The sequence below is a fragment of the Calidris pugnax genome, unplaced genomic scaffold (assembly GCF_001431845.1).
Source record: "Calidris pugnax isolate Ruff unplaced genomic scaffold, ASM143184v1 scaffold60, whole genome shotgun sequence".
Lineage (NCBI taxonomy): Eukaryota > Metazoa > Chordata > Aves > Charadriiformes > Scolopacidae > Calidris > Calidris pugnax.
The window spans coordinates 6,501,667-6,521,054 of NW_015090831.1; the positions used below are offsets into that span (position 1 = coordinate 6,501,667).

Below are 19,388 nucleotides of genomic sequence, written 5' to 3' on the forward strand. Positions count from 1 at the left end.
TAAGGATTTAAAAGGCTCTTTTTCTTTGTCTTGATTCTTGGTTAAAGGGGGAAAAAAGTCCCTCAGGAGAACTACTAAATTATTTCTTAGTAAGGCAGGCTTGTGAGGGTTTGTTTCCACCAGATTAGCTAAAATACATGCTGTCTGTTCACTTAAGTCACAAAGGCCCTGATTCTATGAAATGAACTGTTAAGTTCAACGGAATGACTTCTGCCCAAAGTATTCAATTTTGCAATAATTCATGCCGGTACAGTTTGAGGCTGGTAGACATAGTAGTTTCTAGTGTCATCTAATTTTTCAGCATTCCACTGACATAAACTCTGTCTTGCAAAGTGCTGAACTTGTGTTAGGGGTATTTCCCAAATTTTTCATAGAACACCTTCATGTCCAGTATCTATTCTGTAAGTTCCAGAAAAAAAAAAAAAAAAGAGGTTAACTAGTTTATGATTGAAGAATTTTATTTGCCGAGCCCGATTCTCTGAGAAATCTAAACATAAATGTGTATGTTCCTAAGGTGATCTTCCACTTTCACAGTAGCACAAATTGCATGGATAAGGTAATGGTTTGTAGTAAACTGTTGCTATTAATATTACATCTAACTTTCATTTCTGAAGCCAGAAATGTAGGCTCTATATGTTATGTTTGCTGTTCCTTGGCTAAACTTTTGCCTATTGAAACTATAGCCTTGTTTTCTCAGCAGTAACGCTGTTCTGCTTTGCACAGGTTGAGAAGGTTGAGGATCTGTTCCCTGAAATTGAAACCCCTGAAGCTTTTTGTGTAGCTGAGCCTACCTGGCTCATATTCCAAAGGGTGATGGAATATGATCTGCTATTTGGGTGCATGAAAGCTGATTAAAATTGCATTTTCATGTATTTATTCTGAATGCCGCTTCTGAAAGGTGATAGCACAGAAACTAAGGGCTTTTCTTTATAGAGCACGGGTGGCAAGGTTTTACATTTCTCAAAACTTTCATGTTATCTCATGTTATTCTGATGGCAAAAAAGCCCTCCCCTTGAAGGGAGGAGAGGGAGTTAATATTGGAGCATTTTTTCTGTATCTGATGAATCTTTGATTAATGCTTCACTGGTATTTATTGTCATCATAAAGCTGTTATGAAATAGAAACTGTTAAATCCATTTTCAGAGGAAAATCTGAAACAAAGCCACAAAGGTATCCTGTGACAGTACAAAGTCTTAAAGAGGGAATTCTCGAATCTTAGGCTGATGCATTAACTGCTGGATCTTCTTTCTGAAGCAAATGTGATTTGAGTTGGTTTTGTTCTCTGTTTTAGAGATTATGGAAAAAGTAAATCCTAAATAGTCATGTAAAATATTTTTTCAGAGGATAAATATCTCTATAGGAGACATTGATGAGCTTCCCAATAAATAGTACTTTTATAAATGACCTAACCTTTGTTTCATTTTAGTCTTGTCCTGTGAGAAGAAAACAGGGTAATGTTCAACTAGTGCATTATTTAGAGATTTTTGGAGTACATTTTGAAAGCCACATACAGAGCTCTGTCCACAGGATTCCCATTAAACACAATGGGAGCCGCATGGCTAAAATCCTGCAGAGCAGTTTGAAAATGTATCCCGTGCTGTGCTGAAGATAGATGATTAAAGAATGAGAGCTTGAGCAGGGAGGAGGGAGTGCTGTTGTGATTCTCCTTTTAGGACTGTAGTTAGACTGAAAATCCTTCTCTAAACCCTTCTTAAATGATCTTCTGTGGAAAGTACCAGCTAATAGCTCTCCCTGTTTCTTCAAAAGAACTACTACATTACAAATAATTACAATAAACATTTGCACCTTAGAGATGTCTAGGTGTCCTGTCACTTCTCTTCTCTTTATGCTTACCTTTTTTGTTGCTGTTCCACTTTATTCTTCTTCTATTTTCTTACATCTTGCTTACGTTTTCATGTCCTTTTTTTTTCTCCTCAAAGTTCTCTTACATCTTTTATGCTACTGTTGCCTTTATTTCTGGTCTTCATGTCTTTCTCCATTCTCTCCTTAAGATGCTTTTCAAAAATTTTTCCTCTGCTTTCCTTCTCTGTTTATGAGTACTTCTTTCTTGTCTCTCCTCCTAATCCAACTCCTAGTTTGTCCAGTTGCTCTACTTTATGGGCCAAAGTAATGGGATATGCCTTTCCAGAGCCCTTTACTCCCTTCTATTCCTTTTGTTTTCCACGATGACAGCTGGTCATTCCTCCAAAGTGTTCTTTGCTCTCCTCTCTGGATTTCTGGCATCATACAACTTACCTCCTGAACCTATGAGGTGAGAGAGATTTCAAACACTGCCCTTGACACGGGGGCAGCGTGCTGCATGACTTCAGCAAGGGGAAAACAGAAGCAGGCAGTACTGGAAGCACAAAGATGCAGCAAAGAGGCAGTGTTCTTTCTGTCTATTTCAGTGCAAATGCTACATACAGAACCTTTCCCCTGCTTTTATTCTGTTTGTCTCCAGGATAATGCATTTAAAGAAGTGGGCTTCAATAGTGATGAATTTGACATTTTAAGCCTGTGTTTTCTGGTTTGTTTTTTTCCTGTTGTTAGTTCATGCAGTGGATAAAGGCTGTGACAGAGTAATGTGTTTGGAAAGATATGGGGAGTGTTTTATGGCACTTAATATAGAGGCATGAAAGTGTCCATGCCTTTTCCTTTTATTTTTCTTTTAATCAAGCTGTTAATTCTTTTTTTTTCTTGCATCTTATTTTCACCTTGATACTCTTTTTCTTCCTTTTCTTCCTTTGCTTTTGTTAGGCTTGCATGCATACATAAAGGGAGAGCATTAAAAGTTATTAATGACAAAATATATCTAGGTCCTTCTTGATTTTTTTTGTGACAAGTTCACAAATAATTTAAATCAGCCCATCTTGTTTGTTGGCATCAAAGCTGATGATGCTGTCTATGATGCTATTCCAGCCCTCTTCTGTGTGCATTGTCATGTATTTTTATTGCTCATTATCAACTGCTTGCTTGTAGAAGAGCTGTCAATATAATTTTAGAGAGACTACCACTACCTAATGAAAGAGGTAATTAAGCCCTTGGAGACCATTATTCTAACCATATATTACTTGTTTAGGCCATTTTGCTATGCTGCTAGAATTTGGAAGTCTACAGCCAGTAAGCTTTCATTCTTATGTCTCCAAGATGACTTGTTTTTGTGGTTGTTTTCTAACCACCCGAAATTTAAGACTGGAAGAGTAATTGTTTGCACATCTTGGGTTTCTTCGGTAGTAGATATGTATTGCTGTTTACTGAATCTGTCTTCCAGAAGGGTAAACTTCTTCCGAGCTGGGCCCCATTAGAGCAGGAAACCTGCACGGAAGGAGGGATGCTTCAGGCTCAGGAGAAGATACTTGGCATCCACTACCCTGCCAGTCATTCCCAATCTACTTTGTGGAAAAGCATATGGAGGCATTTTATTTATGTATTTTTCATTGCGTAAGTTTGTAATGCGGAGGGTTTGTCGTGTGAGAAAGTCTTAATCTCACAGAGGGGGCATCAGGGCATCCCCTGCTCATGAAGGTCACAGAGAAAATACTTGATCATAGCTGATCGGCCAAGAGCTGTTTGAACATCGAAAGCAAGCTCTCTGCTGAGGAGAAAACAGGAAAAGCAGATTCTAGATATACCTACAGCAGTCCATTATCCCCCTTAGGAATTAAAAAATTATCATTTCATTATGTGTAGTGCAGACATCACTTGGAATATTGTTACACATTTCATCCATCTTTGCTGATCTTACATGTAGAGGCTTTTAGGAAGTAATGGCTGAATTGAAAATCTCAATTTTTTTCTTTTCTTACTGTAGTCTCTATGAGCTCAAATTTAGAAAGGCTGAAGTCTAGAAAGTCAAAAGAAATTATTAAGACTCTGTGTTGTTTTTAAAAGTACTTTAAGGAACTCTCATGGTTGGGAACCAGAGTCATTGTTTCTTGCTGTTCTGTTGATTATTTGTATTTGTGACCAAAAAATGTGACCATCTGAGGTGATCCACTTTGGACGGGATGCAAATTCAGTGGGAAACCTTCCTGCCACATGTGTGTCTTACGTAGTTACATTTGCAGGAGTTTGGCCTTTGGGCCTTTGCAGTTGGCTGTACAGTGTCAGGAAAGGGCTGGTTATTAAGGTTTTTGAACCAAAGCAGGAGTGATTTATTGAAAGTTTGTTTATTTAGAGCTCCATTAGTAGTTAGTTTTCTAAAGGTATTAAATTCACAAATAACATTTTAAGGGAAAAGAATGCAAGACTTTAATAAACTTTACAGCCTTTGCCTCTGAAGGCATCAGGGCATGTTGTATGGTGTTAAATAGAATGAAACTTTCTGAACAACTTTAACAGTATGCATACTTAGTAGTCACTTAATCAAAAGAATTATATGTCTTTCTATATAGCAACAATACACATGCTCACTAGCCATTTAATTAGAAGAGTTATGTGTTTTAAGTGTTTCACAATTTTTTAATGCTGAACAATTGTAAAATGGTGAAGTGTAAATATCTCTCTATATCCTCCCACAAACCCTCCAGGTTTCATTTTAGTGTAGAAGAGCAGAAATGTTGGAATGATAAAAAGACACAACAAAGCTTTTGGTACGATGCTTCATTCCAGATTGAACCGCTTGTTTAAGGTTATGCAAGCACTAGCATAAGCTATTCATATGAAATGTGTGAAACATTAACATATCAGTAAAGAGATAGCAAAAGTGCTGATTTATTTGAAGTTACTGAAATCTTTTTTAAGCTACAGAGCTCATATCACTGATGGAAAGAGCTGAAAATTTGTACAGTCATGCCAACAAAATGATAGAGAGAGGACATGTCATCTGCTGCTTAGACCCAGCAGGGTGAACAGTTGGTGTCATGGGTTCTAATGATTGCTGGTACTGGCCATGTTGGCTAACCTTGCTCTGCCTCAATTTGTTCACCTGTAAGATGAAAACACAGTATATTATATTAACCTGCATATTCACAGCGCAAAAGCTGGGACCTCAGAGCTTTTATGAGCAGGGACTTAGTATATCCTGGGATGAGGCCTCACATCACTGATCTTTCTAATAGAATAAGCAAATTTGCCAACACACAGAGAGTTATGTTGTTAAATTAAAGCTAGTGTGATTTGTCAGTTAGAAGATCAAACTCAACTTTGTGATCAGTCATCCTTGGATTTTTACTGCAGTTGTTCAGTAACTTGAAAATGTCAGTACTTTGCAATGGATTTCCCAGTTGTTGTGTAAATTTAAAAAGTGGAACATGTGGTAGTAAAGAAAATGCTTCATGAAGTTAGGGTTTTACTTATAGAAAACTATGTCCACCCATCTTCACAGGGTGTTTCTCACAACAGTGGAACAGTCTCAAAACTCCTATAAGATTTGCAAAGAGGTAGAGCAACTGAGGAGAACAAAATAACTATTACATAGACCTTAAGACTGGAGTCCAGAATCCAAGGGCCTAAGAAAACCTTCACTGGGGAGTCAGAGAAGCTGAAAACAAATAATAATTTCTGTGGAGGAAAAAAAAAAGTCCTTGTCCTTCTTCGTTTTAGCTTTCTTCCAGCTTCTGTCTGGACAGCACAGGTTGGTGTCTACCACAACACTGCACAGTCTGAGCCTGAAAGCTTCACGATGGGCTGTGTAGCTTGAAAATGCATGAGAACAGGTTTTTTGCATTTTGCATTTTGCATTGTGGTGGGTTCTGTAAATGCTCGTTAATGGCAGACCTCTTTTTTTGTCTTGCATTTCTCTTGTATGTATTTCAACCCTGTAAAAACTGCCTTCCTCCACATAGCATCTTCATCCTTCATGGAAAACACATAGAAATTTAGGTAGCTAGGTCTGGTGGTCTTGGTACTCCCTTGAAGCTGTAACTTAGAATGGAATAAGAGCTTTTTAATTTTGAGTGGCTTTGCATTCCCGTAAGTAATTTAAAGCAATAGTGATTTGTCTCTGACAGGGTGCTTATATGAAAAAATAAATATGTGTATTTGGAGGAGCTGGCAGATATATCTATTCATCTATCCGTGTATTTGCAAATACAGGAAAACAAGTATTTGTCTAAAATGTAGACAACAAGAAAAAAGTAAAACTCTATTATTTGAAATTGGAAATATTTGCAGTCTGGTTGTTTAGTTTTCTATAACTTTTCTGATGCTTTTAGTTATGCTGAAACACTGTGACTATTTCTAGTGCCTCCAGCATGAATAGAGTTTGAACTTAGGAGCATATGTTTAAGCTGACACAAGAATTAGCTTTCTGTAAGTGTCTGATTTTATCCACTTATAGTTAATGAAAATATCTTCCGTCCTAAGGTCCCAAATATGTTACTGGGGAATTGTAGGAGGGATGGACAGTCTTTCCTTGAAAAATCCTTTCAATTGCCTGTGAGAAGCTTTTCTGTAAGGTTTAGTCTTTGTCTGTAAATTACAGAATCGTATATGGGGCTGGTGATAGAAGACACCCATACAGTGCATATGGCATTTGTCAACACAGAAATAAACATTATCACTGGTTTCTATTGCAGTTCAGAAACTTTTTGCTGGAGGTATAAGTTTGATGAGTGAAATCTTTATAGCTGAGACAATGGAAACATTTCCAACATTTCCTGGCTCAGATGGTGGTTACAGCAGTTTCAGAGAAATGTTAGGTCTGCCATTGTGTGATGACAGAATTCAGACTTGTGTGGGAGCAGTGATTTGCCAGTGCTGAGGTCTTTCAAAATCCTGCCCTACTTATCTGACACTCAAGGCACATATTCACCATTATTTTAAGGATAACTTGAAAATTTCCGGTGAGTTGAATGGCTACTGGTTCAACTAAGTAAATATTGTGTTCAGTCTTTCAATTCTGTGTAATTTCCAATCAATTCAGTGTAATTTTTAAGTGGTGATAGGGTCTAGCAGACAGAGCACCTGATTAGATTGTCCACTCAAAAGAAGGATCCTTCTCCACTTGCGCAAGCCGAGCTTGAGATCTGTTTCATTCCAGCACAGCCTTGCAATAGTTGTCCTCATCGTGTACAAGATACTTTAATTTATGTGGTACCCCTCTTTAGGTAGTTTGCCCTTCAGGCAAGAGCTTGAGAATGCTTTGAGTATGTTTGTAGAAGGAGGGTTTAGATGGCTTGTGCAGTTTGGATTTGCCACTAGTGAACGCCATGTGGTTGAACTGGCTGTTCAGAGCCTGGGGTGGGGAAAGGGCTGGGATGGTGCTGCAGGAGGAGAATTTGCCTTGGTATTTCTGGATTGATAAGCACCTGTGCTGATGAACAGAAAGAATAAACATAAATTATACATTATGTGTGTCTTTCTGTTGCTATTATGGAGGATATGATTACTTTATTTTCCAACTGAACTATTAAGGATAGATATTGTGCATTCTGTAGGCTTTGCCCAGCACACTGCTATAAGGCATGTACCAATGTTGTATCCTAAGCAGAACTGAAAATGCAGAGAAAGCCCCTTGGGGTATAAAGCCTCAGCATTTCCCATCTGTCAGTTCTCTTTTAAGTTTATCATGTATCTGTTTCCACTTCTCTCTTTGCTTTTTAAATACATTTTCAATATCTACATTCTTTGGAGAAGCTTATGTCTGTCTCCTGGCTACCAGCACATTTGAAGCATTGTCCTAACAGAGGAGGCTCTCTGCAGTAGGTGGACTGGGAACAGCGGGCTTGGACACAGCCCTGGGAAGCCACTTCATCCTCGGGATCACCATGGCTCATTGAGGAGAACAGAGAGTCTTGGGGATGTAGGTGTGGCTGGCAGGTCACTGCACAGTCTGGAGATGAGCCTTCAGATCAGAGGGAGCAGGCAGCCTTATCTAGAGGTAGTGAAAATCCTCGGGGCCAGAGGAGTCTGCAGTTCATAAAGCTACTAATTTAAGTGAAACCAAGTAGAAGGAAAGACAATCCTGCAATGATGCAGTGAACAGGAACCATTCTTTGATGAGCTTTCTTTTTTTCTGTCTTGCAAAGCCAATTCCATATTTTTCCTCCTTAAAAAATAATCTGATGTATAACCTAAAATGTGTGGGGTTTATTTGTTCAGGAAGGGGTGCTGTGTGTGTTTGTTTACTTTGAAGTCTTTTGGTAGTTTGAGGAACTCACTGGAAGAGGTCCTTTGGAGAGCTTTGCATGGAGTAGTGAGGGAAGCGAGATGCAGGTAAGCCCAAACCTGAAGTTTGAAACTATATATGAATAAGCAAAAAAATATATGCTGGAGCCAAGTCAGACAGAAGCTTTTTGTTTGGTTGGAATGTGGGTTTGGAGAGAGAGCTGCAAGGCTTAGACTTTGCACAGAAGTCTGCCACCAAAGCCAGACAGATTGCCGCCTCCAAAGACAACCGAAGTCCAGCTGGTGAAAATGCTGACTGGTTCACAGCTGAACCAAGAGCTGAAAGAGCTGAGAAACCACATGGGAATCTATTCCTTGGTCCTGGATCGGGCAGTAGGGAGGGGTTCAGACAGCTCAAGCAGCGGAAACCCAGGCCATATCTCCATGGAAGCTATAACTGAAAATAGAAGTCAAGAGACTTAAGCTGGAGACTGCCTAGGAGAGAGAAAGGAAGCTTCACTGTCTCACAGATAGGGGCTGGAAGAAGATACCTACCTGAGAATTTTGATTACACAGAAGTAAGTTAAGCTAAAGATGGAGAAAGGTATTATTGATAATTTTCTCTAAGACTGAAAAGAGTCCTGCACCTGCTGCATGGCATGAGAAGACGGAAAAAGCTGAAATAAAAACCTCAACTGCTGCATTAAGATTCTATAGAAACCTTTGGACAGGTCTCTAAGGCTGTAAGTCAGTATCAAATTGAAGGAATTCTTGTGACATGTATTTGAAATAACCACCGACTACTGTCACCTCAGCTTGAGGGTGATGAAAAGGAAAGGTGAAAAGGGAAGGTGCTGGCACCCAGCAAAAGGTAGCTGCCAGCCTGTGGAAATCTGGAAGGAATTAGGTCAGTGGAGAAGGGGTTGAAACTGTCACGAACCTTCTAGAGCTGGAGTAATTACATGCTGCCTATCCCTTGGAGGGAGAATTGTAAGAAGGGCTGTGTGGGACGTGGCTGAGCAGAGCAGGGGCTATAGAGAGTATTTATTCCCTGTGCTTGAAGGGGAATCAAAGAGCAGGATATATGGGAAGGATTTTTTTTTTGAGGAAAGCTTTCTCTGTCATGGAAAAGGTTGGGAAGATTAAACTCCTCCAAGGGATATGCTACAGGGCACAGGAGAAGAGAACAAGTGTCCTCTGCAGTGAGACAGGACATAAAGACAGGTCCTACACAACTGAAAGGTTGGCCAGAAAAAAATCCTCTTCACATTGTGAAATTTCTGTGGCAGACTGAGAGATACCTCTCTCAAGGAAGGAAATCAATAAACCTAATTGAAAGGGGTCTGAAAGACCTTTTTGGGAAATGTGAAATATATGGGGAATGTTTTGCAGAGTTGGAGGGCTGAGAGAACTCTTGTGCCTCCTTGCATTAGTGTATTTGAGGAAAAATTAATTCCTGCATGGTCTTAAAATCTGTTCTTGGGGAGGACCCCAACAAATTAGCTTATGTTTTTAGTCCCCTTGAAGAACTTGAAGAGGCACAAAGTCAGCTGGTTTTCTGACCATGTTCCAGCATTGCGGGGGTACGGCACAAAGGATGTGCCTATTTATGAAGGTGATGGTCCTGAGAAAGGCAGGAACTTGACTGTCCACCAGTGATGTGTCAGCCCCAGCAGAGTCTGTCTCACCCAGCCTGGATGAAACTGTGCTCTGGTGTGTGCCGTGAGTTGCAGCAGTGGGGCCAGGCAGGAGGTGGAGGCAGCAGAGCTGTCAGAAGCATAACATCAAGAAGCTTTAAAAGCAAGTCTCCTACAGCTCTATGGGTCCTTGCTGGCGGGTTCTGGCTTCCAGACAAGATTTGACAAGATTTGCAAAAATGCAGAGGAAGCTTGCTTCTTCCTTCTTGGACGCCTGAGCATCGCTGCCCTGTGTGCTGCCCCCTGGGCAGGGAGTGATGTTTACTCCTTTCCAGAGATCCCTGTGGCTCCCTAGACCAGAAACACACACAGAAACAAAGCCAAAATAAGTAACTGTACATTGAAGTTGGATTGATCTCCTGGTATTCTCTCAACAGCACAGGACAAATTGAATTTTTTAAATGTAGGAATGACTGATTTTGTTTCAGGAGGAATAGCAGCAAGGACCTGTGGATCATAAATTCAACTCCTCGGCTCTCGACCCAACTATGTAATTAATTTCATAAACTGCTCAGCTCTGGCTTAAAACTGTTTAGGTTTCTCATCCAGCCTGGCAGGCTGGTTCAGAGTCTCACTTTTTCAGTGATTAAAAATATCCTAATTCCAGCCTAAATGTATTTGTACCCCGCTGCATTCCCATCTTGCTTTGTCAATAATTGGCCTTAGGTTGATGTAGTTTTCTTTCTTGTTTTACTTTTTCCTCACTGATTCTTTTGTGGGAATCATATGAGTGTAAGCCCTAGGTCCTTTAAGGTTAGCAAGATAAGTTGTTTAGTCCCTTCTCATGACAAAGATTCTCTATTCCTTTAAACAACCTCGGAGCTGTCTCTTCACTGAAACCCTGTCTGAATGAGCCACTCCTGAACACTGCTGATCGTAATTGCAGATAATATTCCAGATGAAATCTTGACAGCATTTTGCACAGTAGCATTAATATTTTATGTTCCTTAAACTCTTATATACCATCAACAGATTCTGGTCTCAGAGTGCCTCATTTCTTCTTCTGTTTAATGCTTTTAGAAATTTATCTTTAGGTTAGGACTGGTGGAGGACTGTTTCCCTACTCTAAACTGACATTTTCTCAAGAAATGTAAGAAGCTTCTATCAAACATAGTTTTCGTTTATTTTTCCCCTAAAGAAGATAGCTTTTTAAAAAAGAAAAATTGAAAGGAACACTTCAGTTTCGAGAAAACTTAAATTTCCCATTCAAATAATAGATGTAACAAAAAATGTAACGGTACTAACTGAGATGCTTTAAATGAATAGGCAGTAAATAGAACACTGAAGAAAGGGGGAAATAAATGTTCTTAAATAGTGATTGAAGAATGTAGACTCAGGAATGGTGAGCTTTAGAGACTGTTTTTGCAGATTGTAACAGCTTGGTAGTTACATAAGAAGAACAGAATCCTTGGCAAAACAGGTTTTTTAGCACAGGCCAGCAAGCAGGCATTCTAGCTATTAGAGTAGCTATTCTAGTAGCTATTCTAGATATAATCGGCAAGTGCTTGATGTTGGAGTGGGTCCATCAAGGATATTAGAATCATGTCCAAGAGAATATAACCTTTTGTGGTTACCATAAGGGGGGAAAATATAGATTGTTGTGTCGAAATAGCATTTCATAAAGCTCCTAATTTTTGTGCTTTGCTTCCAAAATGTACATGTCCTTTGGAACCCTTGTTCAGGGAGCAAAACATGGGACTTCAAGTTAAATTTATAGAGGCTCAACCATTCTTGCATTCTTCAAAAGAATTTATACTAAACCATTCTGACATGTACTGTCACTGTAGAATATTACAGATCGTAATATAACAATCACTTTTCAATTAAGCTACCATTAATTCATGCTTCAAAGTTTCGAGTTTATAGGAAATGAGTTGATTATTGTCCCATGTTTGGTTAAACAGTCCTTCCTAAAAATGGACAACCGGGATGTTAGTGAAGAAGTAGCAGCTTATAAACTGCAAGAACACAGGTCATCAGAGCTTTGCAGTGAACTTGGCTATAAGCAGATTTCACCTCCTTGTTTGACAGAAACTAGTTTTCTCTTTCCTTTTTGAGATATTCCTTGGGTACCTAATGCTTGCAAGATCCTCCCATTGCTGGTTCTATAGTGACCTGACCACATAGGCAGTGTCTCTGTTATGCCTGCAGTTCAGCTTTATGGCTGTTGACCCTTACGAACTTTTAGAGTAGCTGCAAACAACAAAACAACAAAAGTCTCAAGTGTGTTTAACTGAGCTCTTTGCCATGTTGGAAAAGTTATTCTGTTGCACAGAAATCTGAGTCCTGATGGGAGACGTTTCTAATTGCCACGTGGAACTGTGGCCTATAAGGCTGTTCAACAAGATGGGCCTGTTATTCTAAATAGACCATCTGAATTTGGCTGAAGATGAAATGACCCATTGAATTTAAGCATTCTTCATAATTTTTCTGAGCTGATTTAACTGATGACACTAATATGCAACTAGACTGTATTTTCATTAATACTATTAGACCTACACTGAAAAACTCTGTTTTTAGTTGAATCTATTCTTCTTTTTTTGCTTGTTCATTAAATTCTAAGAACTTTATGGAACTGTGCATGCAAATATAAACACAGTAATTAAGAATCCTATTGCATCATTAATTTAAAAATTAAATGAGCAGTGGGTTAAGAAATGAAATCTTTTGGTGAGGACTGCACAGGAATTTATATTACATACCAAAAAGATTTGTTCTTTTGCGTAAAAGGCATCTGATTAAGGTCAGCCTATGAGCAGAAAGGGTTCCAATCTGCAACTGAAAAACTGCACCACTGTCTGCAGTAGAGATTAGAGCTGGCTTGTTTTTATTCACATTTGGTCAACAGATGGTCCAAGTATTCTGTGGGCATTCTGGCAATGTAGAAGTCTGCACATCAATGACAAAAAAGCATCACACGAATAAGTAAAATGTCAGCGTTCATCTGAGTAGAATGAATGCCTAGTGTCGGCTGCTCGAAAAGTAGCGTGGCTGCCTGACTTGAAAGGAGAAACCAAGCAAAACATCATATTACTGCTATATTAGCCAATAGCATTCATTCTGATGAGACTGAAAGAACAGAAAGACAATGAGGCTTATATAAAAGATAATGTTGTTGGCCTTTGGCCAGAGCAGTGAGCTAATATTTGCTGTCTCGCTGGATTGTTACCTTAGAAATAAAAAAAAAAATAAATGTATATGCTGTGAATAATTCTTCTGCTCAATTGCATTTGCAAAGAATGCGACACAAAAGTCATGTTTCCCTAAACACAGTAGAAATAAACAACAGCAGGCAGGTTTTGGTCTGATATGCCTAGGAATACTGGCTCTTTTTTCAAGGTCACAGTTTTAATATACAGCATATCTGGCAATATGGCTCAAGGTATTCCTCTCTCCTTCCCTCCTTCATGTCACCCACACACCCATGCCACAGAAGTTTCCTTTCTCTGGCCCCTGTTCCAGCATGGCTGTTCTTCCAGCTGTATCAAGGGATGGAGGCAGCTTCAAAGGAAAAATACAGAAAACGTGAAAGTGAGGGTGAGAAGAAGGATTGCATCCGTACAGCTGAAGAAGCTGTGCAGGGTGAGAATTTGGGTGGGGAGATGGGAGTGGGGAGAAGTGTGAGGACCTTGAGCTGAATTTGGCACTCAGCATTTTTTGTTGTAAAACCCAGCGTCTTTGTTGTTGTGTCCATCACTGCTTCCCTGGCTTTTCATCCTTTTCCTCTTCTTACCAGTACTCAGCTGAAACCAGCTGCAGTCCCAGAGCCTTTATTTCTGGTCAGCCTCAATGACATCTACTAAGCCCATTAATTTAATTTCTGATCTACCTTGAATGGGACCAGTGTTTCGTAGGTGGCTTCTGTTACCTGCAGGCATCCTGTTGTGTGAAGGAGCAAAACTCTTTTGTTCTGTTCAGTCTCCATTCAGGAGAGTTAGCGTTATTATCAGTTTTTACTTGCTTGATGAATGTGTGCAGATCAAAGACAACTTTTGACGGTGTCTATTAACACCTTTTAAAATGAAAGTGGAAACCTTCCTTCTTTCACTGATGGAACTGAGGTTGATTATGTTTTCATGCGATGGTAGTACCAGATTGTAGCCTACACTTGCTTTTTACATCCCTTTGAAAGGGCAGAGTAGGGTGAACGTGTTCAGCAGCTGTGCCTCTATAAACAAATGTACTGGAACATGCTGCTGCACCTATAACATCGAGAGTAAATACTAGTAATGTGTTTGACAGTCTGTCTAAATTGCTCAAACCTGACAATTGGCTAGAAATACAGCAGTTGGGGGTTTTTTAATCGGAGTTTGTTCCTAAATGGCAGTAATTTTATCATGGTGTTTGGTTACACTGTTGACAAGTTGATATCTTTTGCACAATTTTTAATTTTTTTTTTTTTTTGTCGACAAGTTGATATTTTTTGCACAATTTTTAATTTTTTTTTTTTGTAGCTGAGCTCCAGTAGGATTTTAACAATACAACTAATTACTGTGCATATTCAAAAGATAAAAGAGTGCCCTTAATGTGTTATTCATAACATGGAGTATGAGAACATTATAAGGCCAGGATTGTCTTTAAATATTAATTTCATGGTAGTCATGGATGCGTTAGGCTCTAGTAAACAGCAAAAAGACTGAATGCAACTCTTAATTTTTTTCCATACAATTGACTTATATAAATATTTTTGTTCTCTAGAATGGAGGAGACAGTGAGAAATCTGCTACAGAGCCAAGGATCCCCAGGCCAGCACGGAGAAGGAACTGTCAATATCATGAAGGTATACCAGGTATTAGTGACTTACTACCTGTTTTCTTGTGATAGAATAGTTCTTTAAAACAAAAATTGCTTACTGGCTTAAACTTGTTTGACAGTGTTTTCTCTATTTGTTTATTAGTTGTGAATACTTGTTAAGTATTGGTACCACCACATGCAGGTGGGTGGCACATCTACATTTTTGCAGGTGCTCTCTCACCACCTTTTAAGATTTTTCGTTTTTATTGTCATTGTGTTATCTGCAGTTGTTGCTCCTCACAGTTAACAGGGCACAGAGACACTAGTTTTGAAGACTATTAAAGTACTTTATATATTGCTTAAAAAGTAATATGTTCCAGCATCTCTAGAAGACATAAAAGCTTTTGACAACTTGACCTTCAGATTGTGATAGATAATTTTATCCAGTCATATTCTTATTTGGTGTGAGGTTTCCATATCCAGCTCCATAGTTTCTTATCACTACTTGTGTCAGGTGCATTTTATCAACTTCACTCAGAGTACAGAGAGAGTGTCTCAGGACAGAATTTAGGAAAGCAAAGATTTTAGAGGTTTTTCAGGAGGAACTAGGTCTGGTTATGCAGTTCATAAGAAAGGAGAGTTTTATATTTTCCTAATGTACTGCTGTATTCTGGGAGCAGTCAACCTGAGGTCATGGAAAGCCTTTTGAAGTGCTAGAAACAGGCATGAGATACATCCTGGTTAATCAGATATTCTGCATGTAAATTCTTAAAAACAAAAACACTTGATGAATTCAGTTCTATACTGTATCTTTTTTAATAGAATAAGCATTCCTTAGAAAGATAGAAAATGCTGAAATAATATTTGAAGGTCTATACTAGGTATCTATCCTTCAAATAAAACTCATTTTAAAAATTCTAGTTCTATCAGTCTATTCTGACAACTGATGGATCAAATATACAGCAATATAGCTTAACGAAAATGTATATTAAAGAGTATTTATCACTGTAATTAAATTTTCATTTTAGACTTGGATTGAAGGGAAAAGAATCTTTTAGATTAAGCCTCCAAAATAATATTTTTTTTCTTGTTAAAATAATAGACTGTAAAATTTAATTTCAGGATGAATTAAACTTTTGTGGAAGTTATAATAGAACATTGTGCTATTTGAAACTGATGATAAAAGCGTCTGCGTTTTACTCACTACCCTTTTGGGATGCAAAAATGAAATTCACTTCCTCTTGGTTCAGAGTTTACACTTACACTTGCTGCTCACTCCTGCCGCCGCAAAGTGGGTGTTCTGAAGTGCAATTGGTGTCAGTCTCTCCTTTGGGTGTCTGTTTATAACGGCAGCTGGAATGATTATCTGCTTTTCTGTATGCTGCCTCACCTTGGAAACCATGATAAGGTGGTACCGCGATTAAGTTTTAGCTTCTTTGGGTTTCGTTTTTGCACTTCCAACAAGAAAAGCAATGAAGTATTTTGGTTTCAGTTGAATAACTGAAGTGTTCTTTATTTTTCTTTGGAGCTGGACAAAAGTTAGCTATGGAGTCTTTTTTAAATTTGAATTTTGTGTGCTGCTGCCGTAGAGGGGAGATAAACTAGTCATTCCGATTTCAGTGCTTCTATAATTCTGTGTGTTTTTTCCTCCATGTTTTATTTGTTTCTTAATTTTTGAAAAAAAGTTGGTTTGGGTTTATTTTTGTCCTCTGGGGCTGTACCAACAAAGGCATTTGTTGTCTCTTGCCAGCCAGGAGAATGGGTATTGTGCTGTGTTTAGGGTAAAATATCTTGTGTTTATTTTCTGACAAAAAAAGAACAAGGCAGTTCTGCCCAGTTAATAACAAGAACACCAATTATTTGTTTCCCTTCAGCTCTAGCAGACAGCCCCCTCCACCTAGCAAACTGCCATCTAACCCCTTCTTCCCTGCTTTCTGGACATGGGCTTCTGTTTAAATCTGCCAGTGTTAGGGCTGATTCCTCAAACCTCAGCCAGGTTCTCTTATGGAATGAAGCCATCTCTGTCCCAGGACCTTAAGTCACCCATATCCCTGTTACTCTGGGATTACTTTTAATCTTGTACTCCATATTGCATGTAACAGCTTCCTTCTCTTCCTGTTCTCTTGGAACATATTCGCTCATGATATCAAAGTGAGTTTGTTTTTTAGCAATTTTCTTTTCTTCTGTGTTGCCAATATGCAATTTTCTTTGCTTATTAAGTTCTTTTCCTAATTTATGACTCAAAACCAATGTTTTTTTTCCTTTCCTTATTGAAACTAACTGTGTAGAGATCATGGACAAACACATCATCTAAATATATAATGAATTTTATTGCAAATACTGTGTCCAGGTTTGGCAAGAGGCATCAATATTGCAATAGAGGCATTTCATTTGTATCTTTCCAAATGCATTCAGACAGTTTTTTGAGATATTTATAAGGGTAATTCACAAATGGGAATAGAACTTGAATGTACATCCTAGGTAATGTTTCTTAAAAACACTGATGTATTCAGGTTTTGGGAACGTGATAGCCGTATTGTCATCCTGTATTTGTAAATGAAGTATAGATGTGAAAAAAATATTTTTATGATCTGAATTCCAACTGAGACATATGTTCATAGACACACAAAATTTACTGAATGTTTGAATATGAGCATTGTTTTGAAAGCCATCCTTTACTATCATTTACCTTATAGAACGTATTTGGAATCATACCTGTTCTCTGTGATTGCTATATACGATCAGAACAATACGATCAGTATTTAGTGCAATAGAGTATCAGATTTTACTGCAGTTACGTGACCATGTATTTCATAACAAATGAGGACATGACCTAGAGAATCTCCAGATATGAGATATTATCAACATATGTCCCATATTCTCTGACACCATGGTAAGTTAATGTGTGAAGCCCATTCAAACTAGTATCTGAATAGTCATAAAAGATACCTCTGTGCAATAAAGGCTTTTGATCTATTGACCATTGTATACATATTTGTATTTTACAAATCTAATTATTGTTCTGGGATGTATGAAATTGAGTTCTTATTACAATATCAATATGCCTGACTCCAGAATAAATATTCTTGCTAATGAACATTAAATGTTGCATAGTGATAATGTTAGAAGAATAATAACAGGATGCAGTCCAGAGTGTGCAGTATTATTGCAATATTGTGCTAGGTCTTGCCAGGATTCTTACTTGAAGGAAAACATTCTAACCCTTTCCATAGAGCTAGCTGCCCTGGGTGAATTTCATTTACTGGACTTTCAGATGGATGATGTGATTTCTTTAGGGTAAATGAATTTACAAGTAGGATTGTAAATAAAATTTTCCTCTGTTATCATTGTACATAATAACTGAGGGAAGATTTATAATCAACACTTATGTAAATGTGGGTAAGAATATGTGTAATTTGAATTGCCATGAACCATTGTATCTCTTGCATAAAAGTTTACTTGACTAAAAGGCTCTAGTACGCAAGAACTTAATGATGTTTCCCGTAGGCATTGTCCACCTAAAAGACCATGGAAGGTCAAATCAATACCTCATATATTAATATTATTCAAGACACAAGTACTTTGTGTAAGAGGGAAAGTGATCCCCAGAAATAATTGTGTGCAGTACTTGAACAGAAGACATTCAAACCAGCACCTTGGGTTTCTTGACTTCCTAAGCGTGTCCTTGTGATTTGTCTTACCTGACTACAGATCACTCGAAGACTTTCAAGGTTTGTTTTTTTTTTTTTTTTAACTCCTTTTGACTTTATGTCAGTGTACAGTGATTGAAATAGATGAGGAAGAGAGTTTATTTTAAATTCAGTGTTTGTTATAATTCTGGAATTGTCAATATGTGCACTAACGCTCAGGACAGACGTGGTGCGGTCACATCAGAGAGGAAGGACCATCTGCTGCTTAAAGTACTGTGTTTGGGAGACTAGATTTTGATTCTTTCATTTGCTACACATTTTTCCATTTCCTTGGACAAATTCACTTTATCTGTCCATCTTTAACCTCTGTCTGTAAAAAGAGTGTAACAACCTATCATTTAAGCTCAGGTATATTTAAGATGTCATCAATATATATGAACTACTGCTTCTGCGATAACAGGAACTCTAAGAAGTACTGAGCCAGATAACGAAGAGATTTTTTTGAAAAAAGGAAAGGCTTTTTGTATTTCCTTTTAAATTTGGAAAAATGCTTACTTCCCCCAATGAATTTGCTTAATGTATGAATATTTTTAATAGAAAAGGAATCCATTTCAAAGTGGAGCATAGACGGTCTTCAAGTGGGACTATCCTGTCTTTTATTAAAAAATACGGAAGTGAGTTTTCGCTTTTGGGAATCCAGGGATTTTGGTGCATGAATTCGTATGAAAAACTCAGGGAAATAAAAACTCATGACTGCAGGGGTTGTAACCTTTTCAGAACCCCACTGTGCTGCCTTGAGATTTACACTCCAAACAAATAACGCTGTGGGGACCAGGCACATTCTTTTGATCGGCAGGAACCGAAATCCTGGGTTTTCAACAGCCTGAAGCTCACCTCATCTAACGTCACGGGCCCCGTCCTCCCTCAGTGTCTGTGCAAGTGCAGAGTGTCTCACGCTCATTCACCAGCTGACATGTCTAGACTACTTTTTAGCAGAAGAGATTTTCATTATGGTGGACAGTGCAGTTAGAGATTGACTGTGCAAATTCAAGAGGAGAAAGATATGAGTTACAGGGTGGGGAGTTTGTCAAGGAAAATGATCCCTGTGCTGAGGTCAAGCTGTTGAGTCTACACCAAGAGAAGCCTGGCTCAAAGACGCAATGGGGGTTACAGGTAGCCTTAATGGCAGGGCACTTTTTCATGTTTCTTTGGCCCTGAGTGCAATGGAGAAGAGCATCTTGATTCCTTCCATTCATTT

At 38.5% G+C, this 19,388-nt stretch overlaps 1 protein-coding gene across 1 annotated transcript in view; it reads left to right on the top strand.

Annotated features, from left to right (window-relative positions):
• The window catches only part of NCKAP5 (NCK-associated protein 5), a 406,029-nt gene that overhangs the window by 237,164 nt on the left and 149,477 nt on the right, over window positions 1-19,388 (top strand). The window contains exon 6 of the mRNA XM_014941123.1: window positions 14,445-14,535. Within this exon, the coding sequence (XP_014796609.1) occupies window positions 14,445-14,535 (91 nt within the window). The remainder of the gene's footprint in view (window positions 1-14,444; window positions 14,536-19,388) is intronic.